Source organism: Austrofundulus limnaeus, unplaced genomic scaffold, assembly GCF_001266775.1.
Source record: "Austrofundulus limnaeus strain Quisiro unplaced genomic scaffold, Austrofundulus_limnaeus-1.0 Scaffold82, whole genome shotgun sequence".
Classification (NCBI taxonomy): Eukaryota; Metazoa; Chordata; class Actinopteri; order Cyprinodontiformes; family Rivulidae; genus Austrofundulus; species Austrofundulus limnaeus.
Window position 1 is genome coordinate 1,278,837 of NW_013952484.1, and position 22,401 is coordinate 1,301,237.

Genomic DNA, 22,401 nt, shown 5'->3' on the forward strand with positions numbered 1-22,401 from the left:
AGATTAAAAATAGTTGAAATAAAACTCAAAACTGTTTTTAAAAAAGTGCAAATTATCACATTTTCTCCTTAGACTGATGGTCTAACTTGTGAAAGTGTTGTGAATAATTCATGTTTCCCCAACGAGGGGAAAGTAATAATTTTGATTAATTTAATTCTTATAAGAAAGTCTGCAATCATTTATTTTTAATTTTCATTGCTAAAAAAATTATTTGAAAGCTTTTTATCATCTGAAGCTCCCATGATAGGAAACAGCTCTGCTTGTTGTGCACCAACCTGTCTGCTGGATGGCAGTGTTGCACTTTAAAGCTAAAACAAACACTCCCTCCACAGCTCAGATAAAGTGAGTCACTTTCAACATCAGGACAAGATAATCCACTTTTTAACTGACTCCCTGCCATGTTGGAGCACTTTGGTACATACTTATTAAGTTACTGTGATAAGATGCATCCAGACATCAATCTGTGCTTTTCTAATTTAAAGCTGAGAGATGAGCTAGAAAGATTATTAAATATTTATTTATTTTATTTAGTKGAATGCTCTAAACTAAAATTTTCTCCTATAAAAAGTAAAAAATGTAAAAGAGTCAAGGACATTATTATTGCTGACACAAGTTGTATAAACAGTTGCAGTTGATACTGGAATGTGTTTATTAAGATATTAGTATTTTGTTTGTRGTTAGTTAAGCAGCCTGTAAATTAGATGTGAAAGCTTGGCCTTGCCTGTGCTGCATGTGTATTTGTGTAGCATGTAGGGAGCATGATCAAGGCCACAGTCCCACCACTGAGACAGAATTAAATTGGGTGAAATTAATTCACTCTTCTGCTGGGATATTTCCCTGGGCACCAGGGGGGCAAAAGCCAACTTCATTTGACATCACACTGACCCATTTTCATCAAATTATTGGGAGGAAAAAAAAGAAGACAAGAAAGTGGTGTGTGAAAACTGACCCTTGCATTACCCAACAATCATCTGCTGGCAGAAATCTCAACTTGATCACACATCCAAGAAGAGATAGCACATTAAAGAGGGATAGTGTTTCTAGGGCAGCAACAAATCCTCTTGTTCCTGACTCTAACGCACACGATCAGTAGATTTCATGGCATTCAAACTGAATGTATAAAYCTTGGCACGATTGTCCGGAGGAAAAAAAAAAAAAAAGAGTGTGAGAATTCAGTGACAGCAGACTGGCCTCTCTCTTCAGGCAGTCATGCAAACTGTCCCCATGCATCGTCTCCCTTTAATCAAAATATCATCCACCCTTGCAGTTATTCATTCGTCCCCTTTAAATAGTTAAGAGGCTTAGAGGGGGCGGAGAAAAAAAATAATAAAGCTGTGATTTTTCAATTGATCTGATTTGTGCAGCATGATTACAGTGGAAATGGAAATGCATAGGTGGTGACAGAGGACAGGATTACTGCCACAGCTAGTGGCAAAAAGGAATTACACTCTGATCTGTAAAAGCAGCTGTATTCATGTGGCTTTTATTAGGCTGGCGATTACAGGCCTCTGGCTATCAAACAGATGATGAACTGCTTCTGCCTTAGCCTCTGACACTGCTTCCTGAGCATTAGACCTATTTCAAATTAGAAACAAAAAATAAATAAAAATGTTCACAACAACTGGCATATTAGGAATCTTACAACATAACTTCAGGCTCAAATGCTGACTATTTTTATATGCAATAGTAAAAAGGAAAATGCTTCATGGCTCCCTGCAGGAATGTGTTTTGGAGGCAATCTGAATCATCTATAATTTATATAAAACATGTTCAGCTCATAATATTCCTGTTGTTGTGAGTAGCTTTTCTGGCATTCCCATCCGTCACTAAAAATGTCTCAACTGTTTGATGTGGCATTATGATTGTCTTATGAACAGTATCCACCTTTCCGTTCAGCTTTCTTCATGTCTTCGAGCATTTGGATATAAGCCAACTGAGATTCATCCAAATTCCAGCTCTTGTACAGCACTTCTGTTTGCACCACGTACTTATGATCCTGTAAAACACAAATGAGTAAATTCACATCACATAAAACACATCAACAGACAATGAACGTACAGTAGAAAAGGATTTACATACATGCATGTGTTATACAACACTGTAGCTATAAAACTGAAATTTCATCATGAACATATAGGCATAAACTAGATGGATGATTCAGGAAAAAAAAGAGTAGTCTTTAAAAAACGTGTGTTTGCTCTTCTTTGCCCTCTTTCACTGAAGCACAAAAGTAAAAGGAGGCAAAGACCTTATAAGATTACATCATGGGTGAAAACTCCCACATGTATGACATTAAAGGGATCCACGATTAGTTGTAACATTAGAATTTTTTTGATAATTTTTTTTATTTTAACTGTAAAATAAAGACTGTAAAAAATACTGTAGGCTGTTTAGTTTTTATAATTTTTAAATATATATTTTAACTGAAAATATGGATGGAGGACAACAGAGCTGCTTCATGGAAGAAGAACCTTAGCTTAGCCTGTTAGCCTTTGCACTAGCACAGACGCTATATTGCCTTATATGTATTAGCTCGGCACTAGCGCGACAAACAAGCTAAACTGAGGTCCTCCATCCATATTTTCAGTTGCAGCTGAGTCATTTTTGCGTTCCTCTCTCTGTCATGTGGATGGAGGACCTCAGTGACAAGAGGAGAATGTGTAGCACTGAGCTAATACATATATATGGTGATAGCATCAGGGCTAACGCTAAAGCTAACAGGCTAAGCTGAGGTTCTTCTTCCATGAAGCAGCTCTGTTGTCCTCCATCCATATTTTCAGTTACAGGCTGAGTCTTTTCTACCTTCTCCTCTCTGTCAACGCTCTCTGGTTTCATTTAAAAGAGTCGATCATCAGATATTGTCCAAGATTAACCTTCAGGGTGGATATAGCTCGCTAGCAGCCTCGCACAGAGGACCTATCCACGTCATCATTTACCCAGAATGCTTTGTGTGTAAATAAAATGGCCCCGTCTGTGTAATATATTTTTAAACTTTTAGTTTGAAAAATGATAAATCTGAACATCCTACAGTATTTTTACAGTCTTTATTTTACAGTTAAATATGTTTATCAAATAAAGYCTAATGTTACAACTAATCAGGGATCCCTTCAAGTTGAAAAGACTTTACAAAAAATTTCAAAGTGAAACCTTAGTTGGCAGAGAGGCACACAGGATGCAGCAAAAAAAGGAATTTTATTCTCATGTAGCTTTACCAGGTGAATTGACATTTTTAATACTTTCTGATCTGAGCCTGAACAGTGCTCTACTGTATTATTAGACTTCAGTGCTAGCAGCAGTCGGTCCTYAACAACGTTCCAGGACACCCTGGGAGGCTAGGCAATGATAGACTTATTTGTGTCGTCCGATCTGCTGATGTTTTGGTCACTTGTGTGAGGAGAAGAGCTGAGCTGGGGACTGATCACACCTGGAGGTGACTAGGATCAGATGGCGAGGTTGGATGCTGGACAGACCCAGTGGATCCACACTGTGTAGTGAAAGTTTGCAGGAAATGCCTGACGGAAGAATCTGTCAGAGATCTTTGACTTCTACCTCAGACAGAATTTCAGCCACATCCCAGTAGAGGAAGGAGGCATTTAATCTGAGTGAGCCATTTTCTGCTCCTCTAATGTTGAAGAGGCTGCAAGGTTGTTGGTTCTGATCGTGGTGGGGTGGACGAATGAAATAAACCACTCAAATGTATTTAGTAAATTGTGCTTAGGATTTCTGAAATGCCTATGAATAACCTAAACATTGTTTTTTTGTTTTGTTGCTGTACTTACATAAAACTTTCACTTAATTTAATTTGTTGTATTTAATAAGAGGCATTTGATGAGGAAATATTGAAATAATTCAATTTGATTTGTATTAGTTACAACACATGTAAACCTATGATTATACAGAGTATCTGTTGTTGAACTGTGACAACATGTCTGGTTAACAGACAATAATTCTTGCACATTTTACTGCTCATGACAACCACTGATAAGTCAGAGAGTAACAACAAAAATATCCCTCCAAATTCTGCTGCTCTTCTTTTTCTCAGATTTTTTCAGTGTGAATGTGTGTGGGTGAATGCAAATTCACGCACTAGTGTGTATGTGCCTACAATCAGGACTTTATCTGGCAGGGAAAAATGATAAGGACAGACAGCAACCAAGTGGGTGAGAAAGACAGAAAGGGAAAGTGAGATGTGCATGAAAGTGAAACCGTTAAGTGTTATCAGTGATACCACAGTCRTCGTGGGAGTCTGGTTCTGGTCGGACGAGGAGTCGGATTTTCTGACCGAACTTTCTGTCACATTTCTTTGCTGCGGTGCGTCCTTAGTGGGGGATTCAATCTGGTTCTTCTCTTCTGTGGAACCGGGCTCTGGAACARAAGGCAGCTTCACTTCAGTCCAGATTTTGGAACGGACACCACCGTTCAGAAATGTATTTCTTCATCCACTTTTCAATCTCTTAGGCTAGGTTCACACTGCAGGTCTTAAATGCTCAGCTSGCTCAGCTCTGATGGTTTGAAAAATCCATTTTTTGGTGTGAACATTCATATATTTTAAATGCGACCTCTATCAGACTCCAGTATGAACCACAGACAGTCCTGATGTGACCCGCGTGAGCAGAAAATGACGTCACTGCTAACATGTAGCATCCATAGGCTACTTCTGTAAACAGCGAGCTGAACGTGACGTTCAGCTCGCTGTTTACAGAAGTAGCCTATGGATGCTACATGTTAGCGTGTCAATTCTAATGATATGCACAGCTACAAGATTTAAACTGCATGTGGTTGGTAACAATATTCTAAATGCTTGAATCGATCCACTCACACCTCGCTGAAGCAAAAGTTGAATGAAAAACGATGAGCGTTCAAACTGCAGTTACATTAAAAAAACATCAGAAATGTATCTGATTTAGTAGCAAATACTGAAAAGATCTGGGTCGGATTTTAAAAAAAATTTGGATATCACGTTCAGACTGTGAGGAAAAAAATCTAATATGGGTCACATTTGCCTGCAGTGTGAACCTGTACTTTATAGGTAAAAAATAAGTGTTTTGTTTTTTTTAATCTATAAGCAGTGAAGTATTAAATTTAACCTTTTGAGATATGTTTACAACTCAACAAATAATGAATTTGTAACTTTCTAGCACATAAAAAACTTTGATTCACAGTTTCTTTGCAGCAATCATAATGAGCTACTTCAGAAAACACATAAGAATAACAACTATTAACCTTTCTTGGCAAGGAAGTGGAACACAGGAAGTAAGACAAAACCTCTCCCAGTAATGCCGGCCACTTCTTTCTCCTGGTCCAGAACAGACAGACGTATGACAACATCTGGGTTGGATGTTTCAAACTGAATTGTTCCCACGCTGTCTGTGACCACCTGAACACAGTAACTGTGGGAAGATTTCAGATGAATATAGCAGCCTCATTAGTCTCAGTATTAATGTTAGAATATTTAATGTGCACACTTTTTAGTGCACTCTCTTGATTTTTAATAAATGTTATACACTCTTAAACTGTTATCAAAAAATACAGTGCAATCATTCTCTCACCGACATATGATATTTTTATTGTTTGGAATGTAACAATCCTTGATTTCCTTTACAGAGAATGCATTAAGAGGAGCTTCACGAGGCAGTTTTGGAAGTTCATTTGTGCCAATCAACCGCATCCTCCACTTGGCACCCCCAGAGGGTTTTTCATGAGTAAAAGCCTCAGCTACGAAAGTATAACCATGCTGTGACAAAAAATAAAATAAAGACAAAACATCTATTTTGAGACTAATGTAAACTAGGAAAACAAGTATAATATGTATGTTGTGTATATGTATTTAGCACAATAAAATAGCTGTTTACAAACTTGGTTACAGCGTTGCTGTTTCCAAAATGAATGTGAACTCGTGCAACAGTTCATTTCTACAGACCTCATTGGGTTGATAAACACGGGGGAGTGGTTTGAGCTTGTACAACTCCTCTCCTGTATCATTGTTTATGACGTAAAGCAAACAGTTAGGAAAGGGGGAGTAAACTTTGGGTACCAGCAACATCTCCTCAGGAACAARGAACACCTCTCTATGCAAACAAGCAAAAAGAAAATGGAGAGAGATGAACTTTCAAGGGCAGTTTAGGAGCACAATGAAGGCTGGAAATGTTGCAGAGAAACAAAATGTTTTTTGTTTTTTTTTACAGTATGAGACCTTCAGAAATAATACACCATATTATGTTTAAACCAGATTTTCCAAACATYGTGAAGACGTGAAAACTAAAACTTCTCTAACCTAAAGATCAAAACCCAGGTGCTGGATGTGTCTTGGAGAGAGACAGTATAATCAGCAAAGGTGACTTTGGTCGAGTCATCCTGTAAACCAGGGCAAAGTCTGTCGTTCRTCCCAGAATGTTTAATGATGTACCTGAGCAGATAACAGACAGCAAGAGAATGTTTTATATATTAAAAACACCAAAACAAAATGTTTTCACTAATGTAAATTTCTACAAATGACATTAAAAACATAAATAGAAGAGCTCAATGGAGAAAAAGATGTGCACTTTGCCTGTCAGCATAAAGTGGACATTTCTGTCAGTTTAGACAAGCACATGCTCCAAGGGTTTACAACAGCCGACATACACCTCTCATTGCCCTCCATACACACACTGACTGAGCTTTTGGTGTTCGTGTACAAACATGCTTCCCCAGGCAGCAGGTCATTCGGCAGACGCCACTAGCTGATTGGAACGGGGAGAGTATAAACAGCAGATGGTACCACTGGGAAAAGATGGAGCACAATGTGGAAAATGCTCCCTGCATGGCCCCAACAGTCTGTCACAACCAGGAGAGGGGGCAGACTCTGAGCATGCAGTGCATCAGAGAGGCTGTGTGCGTGTCATACACTGTGCACAGCAGTGGCACAAGACTGCAGTCAGGCTGCGCTCATATTCTCTCAAAATAACAACCTTTGTGTTAGAAAACATCCACAGTGCCCATATGGTACCCGTCCAGTGACACTTAATRAAWAATAATAAKAAAAAGTGTCTCGTGGCCACACATTAACAACAAATGGCCACGTGACAGAGATCATTTTGAGCAGTGTTGTTTTTGTTTTGAACTGTTCAAAGTTACGTACCTACGTAACTAGGTAAGGTAACTTAGTGGTGGGCACTAGACCGCTAAAATGCAAATCCGTTAATTGTGGACCTAAACATTTCATTTGCGCTTTAGCGGCCTTACTAATTTTTATAGTTTATAAGCAGATTTGCACTTTCTAAAATGAAAATTCAGTACTGCTAATAACTAATTATCTACAAGTCATCATTATCTTTAACAGCAGAAGGTATGGCTGTCAATAAATCACAACACCCGTGATCTGTGCAACAGCACACCTCCCAGATAAACACATGTATTGGAAACGTATACATCCTTGCTGACTGTTGCTTTCGGTCACGGGTCTCATTTCCCACAACGCTTTGTGTCTGCTTACGTAGCAGGAGGGCAGTGTTTAGTACTCCCTTTCCCAGCAAAAACAGTAAACGTTTGTAACCTATACTAAAATTTTGTATTATTGATTTATTTTACTTTACAGCCGGAGCTCCTTTTTAAAAAAAAAAAAAGTTTAAACGCTGGAGCTCAATACTTGACGTAACTGGTCGAAGCAATCTGCCAACAGGGTTAGACAGACATCTAGTGGTCAACTGGAGCAACTACATGGAAAACTTTCGTTTCCCGTCACAAATCAAATCCGTCATGTACCCAGAATGCATTGTTTCAGTTTTCCAATAAACAGTTTTAAAATTGCTTTATTGATGCCTCTTTAATGAAAAATCTACAACAAACAAAAGAAAAAGACAAATAAGCAGCCGAACTAGCAATCCTCAACAACTATTTAATTTTTACACCAGGAGCCAAAGGTCTGTTTCAGGAAATCACATCCCCAGCAATCGATGGTTGTAGGATTAAGCTGTACAAGGGTTCATACACTGCTAGTTTGCAGAGTTGTGCATATATTGTTCATGAATTGTTGCCAGCTAGTAAGTATCAAATTGAACTTGCGCTTTAAAATTTGCATCCGCTAGTTTTCCTGTAGCATCAGTGTTTTTGAAGTTGCGGACCTAAATATTTTCATAAGCGCTTTAGAAATTGCGGAGCTAATTTTTGGGTTAGCGCTGCCCACAACTGCCTACACTTATTATTTGGTGTATATTAATATAAACTGTTCATTTTCCATAGTAGGCTAAGTATAAGGTGGCATTGATCGCCCTATGTGTGTATCGGGAAACTTTTTGTTTTCTGTGTGTAAAAAAAACCAAAAGCCTCTGCATGAAAATGACTGCAATAATTATTTTGCAGCCACAACATAATTATAAAAAAAGAAATTGTATCCAATGTCCCCAGACGAGCTCCGTAGAAAGGCTCAAGTGTATAGGAGGAAATTTTTTATTCAACATTAAAGTAGCATACATTTTATCAACAGTCTCCGTTTACCGTAACAAGAAGGCAGCATGTTTTTCTGCATCTGATTCAATCTTTGGCCACATGTCTGACAGGATCTTAAAAGCTCTAAGGYTCTCCTCTGTTCCTGGATAACATGAGCAAACAAACAGAAACACAGAAACAATAAAAAATTATAATCAAACGTTCCTGTGGTATGAACACAAAAAATAATTGTAAATGAACTAGTTCAGGATAGGCAATAAAAACATTTCTAATTAATTTTGTCTGTTTTTGTTTCAAGGTTTACAGTTTGAGTGCTGGTTTTGTTTCTGTGCTTTGCTCTTTTGATTTCCAGATTTTTGTATTTTGAGATTTCACACGTTTTCYACATTTAACTTTATCTTTCTCTCATTTTTTAGCTATTTAAAATAAGAACTATGAAGGTGTTGCTTCTAATCTACAAGTGTTTTGTTGCTATATTTCCTCCTGTAAACACCACTCGTGCAAGGTGCACKTCGTGCTTTGAGAAGTAAACAACTGAAACTGAGAAAAATAATGACAGATCATTATTATAGATTTATGAATGAGGTAGGTTTACCTCACGGTAACAGCAGATACCCATCAGCACTTAAAGCAGAYGGCTTCTGTAATGGTGTTAAGTGTTTGGGATGTTTGAAAGACTCACCATACTGAAGTTTAAAAAAGAGGCAACATCTCAACACAACTGGTGTTTTGTTTTGACACTATCTTGTGTTGTGCCTGGAGTTGCCACAGCTAGCCTCAGGCGACAGGAATAAATAGAAATGTGACACATGAGCRTTTCCTCAGGAACTAACTGCAGCATGATGCACCTTTATATACATTTTTCTRAAGCAAAATTGCAGAATAGATTTACATAAGAAAACCTCCCAAGTTCTATGTTGACATGCAATTATGTCTTTTCTGTAAAGTATCCACCGTCTCCATGATATCCATTTGTTTCCTGTCCCCAATGAAAGGTTTAAAGATGCAGAAATGTTTGCACAAGGGCTTTATTTTATTTATTTTTTTTATTTTTTGCTGCATATTCTTTGTGACCACGCTTCATTTTTTTATGGTATACTGCATTAGGATGTCAGTCTCATCAATACTTGTGCTTCTGCTCTAAACCTGGCAGCCAGTATTTTCTGATAYAGACACTAATTAAGATAAAATACTGATAAAACAAATCTTTTTAAAGTAGAACTTAAAATCCATCCCTGCTTTTTCTTTATAGGGTCACAGGAGTCACTGGTGTCCATATCCACCAGTGACTATGAGAGGGGTGGGGTACACCCTGGACTGGTCTCCAGTCCACAGGGTGACACAGAGACAAACAACCATTCATTTTTTAACTCACACCTAAGGACAACTTAGAGTTACTAATTAACCTAACAGTCATGTTTTTGGTCAGTGGGACGGAGTGCCTTGAGAGAATGCACAGGGAGAACATGCAAATATACCCAGAAAGGTCCTCGGCCAGGATTTGATCCGGCAACCTTCTTGTAAGAAGGCCACAGTTCTACCAACTGAACCTAAGTACACCTGAGCCTGAGTACACAACAATATGTATTTAATGGCTTAAAAGTGGACTTTGCATGATATGTCCCATTTAAAAACAAGAATAAAAAGAATTAACTTTGTTTTAATAAAACTTGACCAAAGACTAAATTKCATACATCAGCAGCAATTTATGAAAAACAGTGAAATTCAAACTGTTCACTCAGAAATAATTTACCTGTTAAATGCTTTAGATGATTACTAAACAAAAAGTACACACCCAGATAACATACATTTCATACATTTTTAACTCAGAAACCACACAAACAGGACCTACGGGTATGAGGAAATCCTTCAGAGTCAGATGTCAGAAGTGAGGGGTCAGCAGTAAGAGTCTGGACAGCAAACTGCTCCTCTGCTGTCAGCTGTCTGCCCAGGGCCTCACAGACCATGTTGTAAACTGCTGAGTTCAACACCTTGTCCCCAACATACACACACACACACTTATTTGTACTTAACATAAATGCAAATAAATAAAAATTAACATTTACATAAGAATTAAAACTCAGTTCTTTGGTGCATTTACCTTTCAGTATAAACTGCTTTAACATACCACATTAGAGTTATTAGACTGTACAGAAAACATTTTATTTGAAAAAGTAGCTAAATGAGTTCTTAAATCTTTTTTTCTWGGGGTGTATCTAGTAAAAAAGAGATTTAAAGAATTTATAATGGAAGTACCTTGTGGAGGTCCTGGGCCTCTGTGCTGGTGCTGATATTCTGAGTCTCTTCCAAAGCCTTGTGAAGAACTGCTAGCTCCAGCTCATCATTAAAGGAAGCCACCACTCTGGACAGGGCCCCAAATATGGACAAAGCCTTYTCAGTAAAGCAAGCACTTTCCTGTTGAGAAAATACATTTTTGTTGTGATTTTATGTCTATGAAAGATGCTATATAAGTAAACTTTACTTTATTATTATTAATAATAAACCCAAGAATAATTACACAAACCTATGGACCATATACTGTCAAATGGGGTAAGCAACATTGCGAAGAACTACCTGAAATGCTCACCTTTGTGAGGTGTGACATGATCGTTTCTTCATCCCCTAAGACAAAAGGTGTGTTGCTGCACAGGTGGATGTGGTAACCCAGCGGTGCGTGGATTCGGACACAGAACACGTGGCGCCTGATGGGGAGAATGATAACCAATCATATTTTCAAAGCCAGACCATATCGTCCAGGTTTACCTCACAGTATTAAACAGCTCCGATAAACATCTGTGATAAAAGTCTGTCGCTTTAATGATGCTGCAAATTGATACGTTAATTTTAAAAGTCCWAACCTGTTTGGAAACAGGACTGCTCGGGTCTGACCGTTATTTTGTGGGTTGAACAGTAASAAGTATCGTATCCTGTCTGCCTAGCAAACACCCAGCTGACTTCACAGACCTGATCAGGCATGAGAGAGTGGAACCTCACAAGCCTGGCCCCATTAACTTTACATAATTCACCCATAACAGTCTAACTARATGGATGAGCACTGCAACAGTGCAAGACTGGAGCTGCAGGAGCAGACCAGAAGAAATAAAAAGGAAGGAAAAAAACAAAGGAGTCAAGGCAAAAATAAGAAAAATAAAATGAAAAAGAAAGATCACAAAAAGAGTCAAGAATTTGCATATGACTGTTACAAAAATGTGCAGAGACTTAAGAGAAAGATGGATCATTAAATTATGAGCCAAGCACATGTGGATACATCATGCACAAGTGTACAAAATGATTGCTGGCAAAAATCTTGGATGTCATCAGTCAGTAAGTGTTAAAGAGGACGAACCGTAGGGCACTGTAAGCTGAGTGTGATTATGGCCCAGTGGCAACTGCAGCGTTGCACACCTCCACCTGACCCCAGAAACTAGGCCCTCTGCTTCTAGGCCAAGCTGCTCCCATTAATAGAGACTGGGACAGGTGCTTTTTACTGTTTTTCAGAGCAGTTGGGGTTGGAAAATATTCTCTGCTCACATTCTAAGAACCTTTAGTAGACATTTTATCACTGTAAAGATTAAACCAAGAATGAAAAGGGCTTCAAACACATTTTCACTTTATAAAAAGACMCCTGTGTTGCACAAAAACAGCACATACAGTCCACTCCAAAAGAGAACAACAAGTCAAATTTCATTGTTTTTGTTCACTGAAGACTTTTGGGTTTTAAAGCAGAAAATCTTTGATCAGAACAGTCACAAGCAAACATGTCACTAAATGTTTGGTTATGTGTAAAGTTTGATTACATGTTAATATTTTTGATTACACAAAAACAAGAATCAAGACTTACAAATCAAGCTAGAGAACTTGCATTTCTTGCAAAAATGTAGTGTGAATGCTTGATGCTGAAAGACTTTTTCTGAATGGCTCAAAAAAACCCTGAAACTAACTTAAAACAGCTTGGATTTATAAACATTTTGAAGTTTCTTAAGAATGTTGATGAAGATTTACATTTAGTTTTAGTGAGAAAAGCATGTCCAAAAAAGCCAAATAAAAGTATAAATTCCTAAAGTACCAAAAGTCATAACAAAAATGTCCTGAAAAAAGCTTCAAAAAATCTTCTAAAAATAGTTTATTAACATCCAGTGACGATGTTTACAAACTTGGTCCAAGCCTCTAATTTAATTAGTCGATTACAAGGAACTCAGCCTCTGACAGATTTGTCCTACCCCGTGGGTATGCCAAGCATAGCTGCCTTTGAGCAGGTGGTCTTGATGGTGAGAACTGGCAGCTGAGACTGCATACTTGTCCAGGAGTAAGGCTGAATAATCAGCACTGCGGGTCGACAAACACCAGATATTTGCTTTTCTATAGGAGAAAATGAAAAGTTACAAAAAATATTACATATCATGCAGTTTACCACAATAAAAGTCATGGGTAACAGTTGTGTTTTCATTAAATGAATATGTGTTCATAATTTATGGTTTCTATGAATCACAAAATACATAATTAGAAACGTGATGTCATAGGATTATTAATACACATATTAAATTAAATGTGCATAAACACTGGAAAGTATGGATTTGTGTGTCAGAGTGCACAAACAATTGTTATTCTGCTCACCTGCATCTCCCCAGAGAAGAAGAGCAGATAAACCGATGAGGATCTGGGAAGGTTGCAGACTGTCCACACACAGGTAGTAAGTGCCTTTCACTTCTATACGCTGCAGGAACACACACACACACACACACACACACACACACGCACACACACACGCACACTTCTTAGATATTGATTCAGAAGCAGACACTGAACGGTACAAGGGAAAGTGCAGAAAGCCACAGAGAGGAATGATTAACTGATAAAACCTGTCTCAGCTCGGTTGAGTAAAAATATGATTGAGTTGACATTTAAGCAAGACGCCTCGAGAGCATGTGATAAAGTAAACAAATGCTGCAAAAGCTGAAGCAGAATACAATAAAACATAAATGTTACGAGTAAAAAGTGTGAAAACAAATATTAAATTAATCTTTGGTGTTTGTTCATGTGTGTGTTTGCATCAGTACTTCAGAGCTTGCCACAGTCAGGGACCCAGAGCACGTCAGGCTGCCTATAGTTTTGGGTAGGACAGTACTCTGTTGACAAATAAATAATATAGTTACTGTTTACTAATCAATCCATTAGAACAATCATAATCACAAACAGTAAATAAAATAAAAACACTAAATAAAATCTAAACTTTGGAATGCACAGTTATGCAAAGTTAATCAGAAAAAAATCAATGAGTTCTATTTGATTTAYATTTTGTACCTTAAAATGTGACTTTTGTATCTGATGAGGATAGACGAGTGGCTTGTAAAAGACAAGGAAAGTCCTGAAAATAAAAATATATATTTTTAAATTTTTTATGTTGCTCAGGCAGCTCAATACATTTTTTACCACCCAACTATTCTACTTTCTTTTTAGAACTAWGAGCATCATGTGTACAATCTAAATATGTGTTCCTGCATGTTCACACTGTGTCTCACTGGAAGCATTTTGCAAAGTCATCAAGCTCCATGCAGATCTTCTGAAAGGAAACATCTGAGGATTCCTTAGCGATGGGATTATTCATGGAAGTTGCTGGTCTATCTGAAAATCAAATTATTTAAAAGATTATGCAGTGTGGTTTCATATGATTTTTCTGTTGCTAAAAATAAATTCCCAACATGCACTTTTCCCAACAATGGAAAAATATTTCCCAATCAAGAAGTACTGTATCAACTGAAATGATGTCWCACCCAGTGCCAATTATTTGATATAGAGCTGATGGTGAAATCTCAAGTCTCAAAATGCTGCAAGCAACAAAATGCTTGTGACTCACAGCAAGTTCTCCTAGACTGAAATCATTACAGTAAGTCGAACTGGCCAAACTCCCACATAATGGCATAGTGTAAGCACACACGCACATCCACACTCCCACTCAGACTCCCACCATCTCCAGCACACACATATGCACAGAGACGCTCTCCTTCCCCAAAAACACACACGTGCACACACAAACGGTCTGCCCCCGAGCTCTACTCCAAGCAGAATTCTGATCAGTAAGCTGAGGCGGCCGAGGGCCAGTATCTCTGCAGCTCAGCGATGGTGGTCTCCAAACTCCAATTGCAGGTGTTACTAAGCAACTAAACGAGGGCAGAGGAAAAAAGGCAGAGAATTGCCTTGATGTCACAAAGCATAATTTTAGTCCCATCTTTTTGAAATGATCTTGGCCCATAGAGAGGGGGGAAGATGGATGTAAATACTTCTAATCACATTAACTGGGCTTCACTGCACTGACCCTGTTTAAGTAAACCAATTATGGGAATCCTTAAAACACCAGCAAAACATAATGAGGATTTTTCCATTTTGGTAGTCCAATATTTGACATCTGATAAGACAATCCTGCATTCTGATTTATCTTTCAAATACTGGAAGCATCGCACAGGAAGAGCTTTTACCATTGGAGATGGGATCGCTGTCCTCTCTCTTGTCCTCTGCTGTAACCTACAGGGACAAACGAGGGAGTAAAAAAAGAAAAAGTGAGAGAGGCATGAACTGTGGGCTGCTGACAGAGTTCCACTGCAAGAGATACGCTCCTACCCTCTGGTAGTTTCTTGCCTGTTGTGGTGTTGTGCCATTCTCGCCCAACACTGAGACGCAGTTTAATGTGACAGGAGCTGCTCCTCCCCTGCTAAAAACACCACTAGCAACTACTGGCTCTAATTTATTTTGAATGTGAGTGACAGATGAGGAATTAGCATGTTGTGTAGTCTGTTGTTTCTTTTAGAGGTAATTTACACAGCAGCTCTGATTTCCTGCCTGTCTTTAGAGCAAATGAAAATAGATATGGCTAACGAGTCTGTTCTTTACAKGCCTCCAATTTTGAATTTCTTATCTGGTTTATTTGTGTTAGTTTGTGCACTTCTCCTGTCCCCTCACACCCCAACTGGTTGAAGCATATGGACACCCTTCTCGAGTCTGCTGGAGGTCTCTTTCCTGTTAAAATGGAGTGCTTGTTTTCTCTGTCACCCACAAACCAGGGGACTGAATCAATGGAAACATTTATAGCTACTGTATTTATTGTTTCTTAGCATACTTTTTATGATGGGGCTTTTAAATGTAACTAATGAATACATAATAACTTGGTTTGGGGTAAAGTGAATGTTATATACTATGGGTGTAAAACACTGATTGTCATGATACAATTTGGATTCAGTTCAATTCACAAGTCTGTAATTGATTTAATGCGATATATATCCATTAAACACAATCATTAAATGATTGTTAGATGGACATATGATGATGAAATACATCAGTTCTTTTTGCCTTGTAATACAAAAGTAATCGATATATTGTATTGATGTGAAGTTATGCGTTGTTACACCCCAATACAAAGATAAATTTGTTGTAAATGGCTGCCACAGTATATAATATACAAATTACTTAATTAGGCAGGAAACAAAGATAATATTCTGGAAAAGGATTTACCATATTTATTCGTGTATAATACAATCTCATGTATAATACGACCCCCACTTTGAGCTTAAAAAGCATAAAAAATTTAATCCTCAAACTACCTCCAATTTCATACAGACTTCAAGATTTTTCAGCCTTTGCAGTCTTTATACATATCAGTAAAATGATCATTGGACTGTTCATTTTATTTTAACAACATATGTATGAAAAGGTATTTTGACAACAAATATATATCAGCTGTAGCAGCATCATATGAATTCTGGCATTTTACACACAGTCCACCAGGAGGCGCCAACACAAAAGTCAGAGACTTCACATGAGATTTGGGCCATCTTGTGGGGGGAAAGCAGATTACTTCCTACTCGCGAGCGCCCCCTCTGGTGGGGAAATGTTTTTTCAGGGATACAAACTTTTTCAGAACACCGGTAGACGGCAGCTATTACAGATGAACCTGTGTTTGTTGTTGTTCGAGGAGCGGCCCGGTCACACGCTAATGTCATTAGTTCATTATTACTGGAGGTGCAGGAATACCCTCCACCTTTTTTTTCACATCATGTCACCTGCCTGGATCTGTTATTATCTCGCTCTGAAGCACAGAGGAGTGTCAGAGGCGAGCTCATTTCAACTGCTTTTTACKACGCAGTCTCATTTCCGGACTCAGGCATTTTGTGAATGAAGCTGATATTTCAGTTAAAATACACAAGTAAAAATATTTATCTGAGTATAGTACTACCCCCCAACTTTATGGATGATTTTATGGATTTAATTTTACGTATTCTACTTGAATAAATATGATAGATATTATTAAAAGTGTAGTCACCTTATAACAGTTATCTGAACTTCTCTACAAGTCCATTCACTTGAGGTTTGTCCTCCATTTTGTAAAAGAAACGTACAACAGTTTACTCGGTTATGAACAAGAAGTGCGTCTTTGTATTGTGTAACTTCAAAGCAACCCCTGCCAAGACTCTGACGACTCAGTGGGAGAGAGATTGTGCGTGTAGCTGGATGTGAGTCATCACTTATTCAAATAAGTACCCAGAGACACAGACAGACGGAGAGAGGCATTGTGATCGGGAGGCACACTTGACCTCCTCTCTGCCTCTATACAAGAGCTTTCCTGCAACACAAATGTCAATATGTACATGTTTGTGTGCACGTTCGCAAAAGTGCATGGAACTTTCAGTGAGGCTTCAAGGCACAAGATGTTCTGTGCTCCTGCAGTGCAGAACTTCATGAGACTATTTGTCTTATCTGTCTGTATAGAACGGGGATATTGAGACTGATAGATTTTGCACAGAAGGGCCCTGGGACGTTTAGCTGCAGATTTCAAAAGGAGACAGCTTTTTTTTCTTCTTATGATCAGATTATAGTCAAGTCTCTATAGTTATTAGAGGGCACATATAATCCTACTCTTAAATGGACTTTATTTAACACACATTAAGCTTCAATTCTCAAAAAGATAGCTTTTATATTGAAGAGTTCCCCCTTAAACAAACAAAAGCATGTGCTGGCCTATTTAAAATTTATTAACTAAATAACCACAATCCAAACATAATGATGAGCTTATACCAGAATCTAAAGCTTTAGCTCACACACAGTGAAGTGAGTGGGCTACTGAGGGTATTAGAGGCGCCACGTGACAGAACTTCCCTTTTATCCTGGAGTTACACACACACAGCTCAATTCTGTGGGCCAGGACTGACAGAAACAGTAGGAGGGGTCAAAACAGCACAAGTCACCCTTGCTTGATTCACAGTTTCTCAGCATGTGACCCAGCATGTGCTTGAGAGGAGCAGGGTCACAGTCACAATAAATATGGCAGCCATATGCAAACTGAGAGCCCAAAACGTCTGTGTGTGTGTACATAAAATGACATTGCATTAGCATGTCTGCACTGCCCTCACCTCATTGCTCTATAACTGGTCACAGTTACACAAGAGGGTGATTAATATGGACTATTTTTTCCTCTGTGTGCTAGGAGTGAAATGTAATAATGAACCCCCCCAAGAGACATAGACACTGATGGCTCACCATCTAATTGCGCTGCGTTTTTCATCAGCACAGTGCACGACCTCTCTCTGTATAAAACCCACACGGCTCGCTCACTGCCATCACACAACACAGTCTCTTTTCCCATCTCCCCCGTTTCTTGCTCTGCTTTCATCTCACCCTGCCAAACTGTCACTTTTTCTCCCTCCTTTATTATTGTCTAGCACTGTCCCCACCCGTATTCTTTGCCAGCTTCTGTCTTCATTTCTCTCCGATTCGCTAGTGCTGCTGCTCTGAACCTCAGCCCCCTGGTATGTCCTTTTCTGAGCTGGTTCTCTCTTTAGTCCAAAAGTGCCCCTGGTCAGTAGTGGTCTGACTGGGAAACAACAGAAGTGACTTTGAGACTGGGGGATGGCAGCCTTGTTGTCACTGACACACAGATCTCAAATGATCAGCCTTCAGCTGGATACTTACAGGGTGCACTGAGGTGCAGGAGAACAAAATGAAAACCATCAAAAACACCCAAAATTCATAGAGAATTGTAAGGGATCAGTGCATCAACAAAAAACAATCATGTTTTAAACTTAAAAAACATGAGTCGGTTGTATTTTTAAAAAAATACTGTACTGGAAATAATTTTATGTACCTCTGTTTGTTCTGTGTTTGATGAGGCAGTGGTGCAGCCAGGCTCAAGGCTTTTTTGAGATTCCATTTCTTCTGTCTCAGTAATGGCCACCAACGAGGATTTAAAGGACTGCTTCCTTGGAGCACTCTGCTCGGCATCTCTGACTCACAAAAACATATTCATTATAATGTAATGAACCATTTTACCTAAAAACTGCGTGCCACATTGAAGCCATCAACACCAGAACAGCATCTTTATTCAACCGGTTTGATTTGTGATTAATTTACTATATGTGCACAAAATACTTTAGGTAACATCACAAACTAAAATTAGGAAGAAATCTTTGTGTTATACTGTAACAGTGAGGGAATTTTTAAAAATGCTTATGGTTTATATTAATAATATAAAACTGCCTTGGTGGATTAAAAAATTGATGCACAGATGTCAGATGTTAAGAAAAAGAGTAATGTTATCATAAAAATGTTCAGTGTTGACCCCAGTGTGGAACCAGTTTTCTTGCTTTTATGGTGACATCGAGGATGAAACTGCTAACAGCAAACTGGAGGAGAGAGGAGAGGAGAGGAGAGGTTTTACATCTTTAGATAATTTATAGTTACATACGGTTCTGGGATGGGGCCATTGCTGCTTTTGACGTCATGTAAAGGAAAAGGGGTAGCAACCTCAACAAACTGGTCCAGTTTTGGCAAAGGAAGCTCTGTAAGAAAACACAAAAAAGACAAAAGGAGAAACTGTTCCTACATCTTACCAACACTGCTTGGTCAGACTCAGTTTCAGATTTTTCACAGCATTTTTAGTCAGAGATCAGCTTATGTCAGCTATGGCTGAGCCAACAGGTATTTTCAAAACTAGACTATTACAGCTGGTGTGCTCGTATTTTAATTTTTACAATGCAGTACTGTATGTCTTCTGCACAGTGTTCTAAATACCATTGTTGTGGAAATGTTTATTTTACCTGGGCAGAGACAATATTCAAGAACAGAAAGTACTCCGTGAAAGGTCAACAAGTTTTATTGCATTGCAAGGAGCACACAACACACCCCATCACACAGAGCAGTGGTACAGAAATGTGTGCACCCGTCCTCTATTCCTTGTCGTGTCTACAACGGAATAAAACTTGCTGTTCCCTCAGCTAAGTAGAGCGGCCACCCTCTTTAAGAGACAGAACTATTTTGTTAACTGCTAGCCCTTTGTCTAGGCTAGAAAGAGAACTAGTGGCTAAGCTAACTCCCTGAAACTGAATCCCCTCTCTGGTAAAATTCAATCCAGTCGAACGGTCTAACCGCTCGTAAAAACWACCATAAACCAACGGGAGAGACGGTGGCCGTGGGCATAAAAGGATTAGAATTTCTCATGCAATGTGCCAAATCAGAAATACATTTAGCATTAATACAACAGAGTTGTATCTCACCGTGTTCCTGCCCAGCAAAAAAAGGTTATTTTCTCCAGCGTGGAGTCATGGTCCGAGCCCAGACCATCAGCTCCWCCATTCACTCACCCATTGGAAGGAGATCCTCTGGTCCCTGCCTGCGGAGCTCCGGAGTGGAACATGTTCGTGACGCCAAGATTGTCGTAGAAAAGTTTATTTTACCTGGGCAGAGATGAGATTCAAGAACAAAAAAAGTACTCCGTGAAAGGTCAACTAGATTTGTTGCAATTGCAAGGCACACACCCCGTCACACAGAGCAGTGGTACAGAAATGTGTGCACCGAGGCAGTCTCAGATACACTCATTTATGTGTTGCCCTGATCTTATAACACTTTGTCCGAGAGTAAACAGAAGATAACGAGTAAAATCATAAAAGATGACATTTTACAGTAAGCAAAACATGTCACTGACTCTTGGTCTGAGAAGAAATGCAGGACTCTAAACCATGAATTATAKTCACTCATTGTTCTACATTCATCTTTTTTTATTATTATTATCATTCACCTACACACAATGACATCCTCTGTGCTCTTCTAATGGTTTAATATATTCAGTTGCAGCCAATTCCTAGATCTACTTCACTTTTCTTTCACTCACTCTGTGGTTCAGAGATCACAATCTTTTTGCGTGGACGAATGAGTTTCCAACTGGGTACAGGTGGAGGTTTGGGTGGTGCCTCCAGCTTGCTTGCACAGATTCCTGTCAGCAGGACAACATGGCCGTGCAGAAGGCATAAGCCATAATGACGCAAAACTTCTGAGGCATTTGCCTGAAAGACAAAACAATAAATAAGTGTGTTTGCAAAACGGAACAATACAGCACTCAGTCAGAAACAATAAATATTATTAGTGCATTTTTAAAATTCTATACTGTCATACAGAGAATATATGTACAGAACAGGCACGTAAAAAGCTGTGATAGTGCCATCATTAGTATATGTGCCCATACAATTACAGCATTTATTCTCCATATTGGACCCATTTCACACRTGAGATGCACCCAAGTGGAGCAGCAGGAAACTGCATGAGGAGCAGTTAGGAAAGGGTGTCTTGCTCAAGGACACTGCAACACATGGGCATAGCAGGGAATCAAACCTGTGACTTTACAGTTCCAAAATGCTCACAAGACAAAATTGAACCAAAATAAAAAAGACAAAACTTTACAAAATGAACGCTCACATCCTTAATGAAAAAAAGAGACAAGAGTTCACAAGTTTTTATCTTTAAGAAATAAAGTTTGATATTTGTGACACATCACACAATCTTTGAGTGGTTCTCACCTTCTTACATATTTTTACCAATATTTTTATTCACTCAAGCAAAACTGATCCGTTACTATGTTAATGAGAAAGTTTGTTTGAGCAGTTAGACCTAACAGTGTTCGCGTTGTGCGTCACCTAACACAGGACACACAAGCCTCAAAAACCTGATCCAGGACTTAGTAATTTAAGGTAGATCACTTCCTCCATACGGTGGTGAACTGCATCTGATAGGAGAGTGTTTTGTAATTTGGGATAAAAATCTCAAGAAGTATTTTTAATCACATTTATGCTTACATTTCTAATGTGATATACTGTATTATGTGCATTTTCTGTGGTGCAACGTGTGGCTAAAACTGTACATTCTGTGAGCTTCTGTTGGTTTTTTTTTTTCATTAAGGGTGTGAGCTTCTGCCTTGTTTGTTTTTGTCTTGTAAGACGTCAGGGACTCGCCCTACCACTACCCCACAAATCTTACCAATTTACCCCATAGATGTGGCATGACTGTACGCAGTAAAATATGAAACAAATGCTGAAACTAAAATTTGAATGTTCAAATCATTGATATATAAAAATACAGTTTATTTTGCAATCTGCAAACTCAGCAGTGAATTCTGAATTTATAGACTGTCAAAATATCTTTCAATGCAGTGAGCCTCGAAAACAACTTTAGTGAGTAAAAATGTGTTAATAAGTAGCCAGAAGAAAGTAAGTCATGTGGGAGAATACCATTTGGCTAAAACCAAAGAAACTGTCATCAACTTGCTGGCAAAAGCTGGCACACACCACTACTTCAGGGGCACCTGAAAAAACACAAAGAATAAAGACAGCACACACAAATTAAAAGGGATCCCAGATTAGTTGTAACATTAGACTTTATTTGATAAACATTTATTTTAACTGTAAAACATATGTTTATCAAATAAAGTCTAATGTTACAACTAATCGGGGATCCCTTTAACAACACATGTGACGAACACCACTGTAGAAACAAAGCAAAGCAACACTAAACTGAAAACCTGTAAATTAACTCTTAACCGTACTAATWTTTATGTCAACAGAAATACCAAACTCAAGTAAATGAAACCTTAGGAATGTGAAACACTTCATTTTCACAGCTATAAATAAGACAACAGCACTTAATTATATCTAAACCACGAAGGAG

General features: G+C 38.5%; 1 protein-coding gene across 1 annotated transcript in view; it reads right to left on the reverse strand.

The window, feature by feature from the left end:
- The window catches only part of adgb (androglobin), a gene marked incomplete in the record, with an annotated part of 38,858 nt that overhangs the window by 5,438 nt on the left and 11,019 nt on the right, over positions 1-22,401 (reverse strand). Inside the window, 21 exon segments of the mRNA XM_014011577.1 lie at positions 1,885-1,996; positions 4,229-4,365; positions 5,224-5,390; positions 5,550-5,734; positions 5,921-6,068; positions 6,275-6,406; positions 8,473-8,566; positions 10,277-10,415; positions 10,681-10,839; positions 11,012-11,126; positions 12,645-12,783; positions 13,039-13,138; positions 13,482-13,550; positions 13,726-13,789; positions 13,944-14,046; positions 14,898-14,943; positions 18,554-18,692; positions 19,154-19,247; positions 20,049-20,141; positions 20,576-20,747; positions 21,966-22,039. Coding sequence (XP_013867031.1) covers positions 1,885-1,996; positions 4,229-4,365; positions 5,224-5,390; positions 5,550-5,734; positions 5,921-6,068; positions 6,275-6,406; positions 8,473-8,566; positions 10,277-10,415; positions 10,681-10,839; positions 11,012-11,126; positions 12,645-12,783; positions 13,039-13,138; positions 13,482-13,550; positions 13,726-13,789; positions 13,944-14,046; positions 14,898-14,943; positions 18,554-18,692; positions 19,154-19,247; positions 20,049-20,141; positions 20,576-20,747; positions 21,966-22,039 — 2,481 coding nt within the window.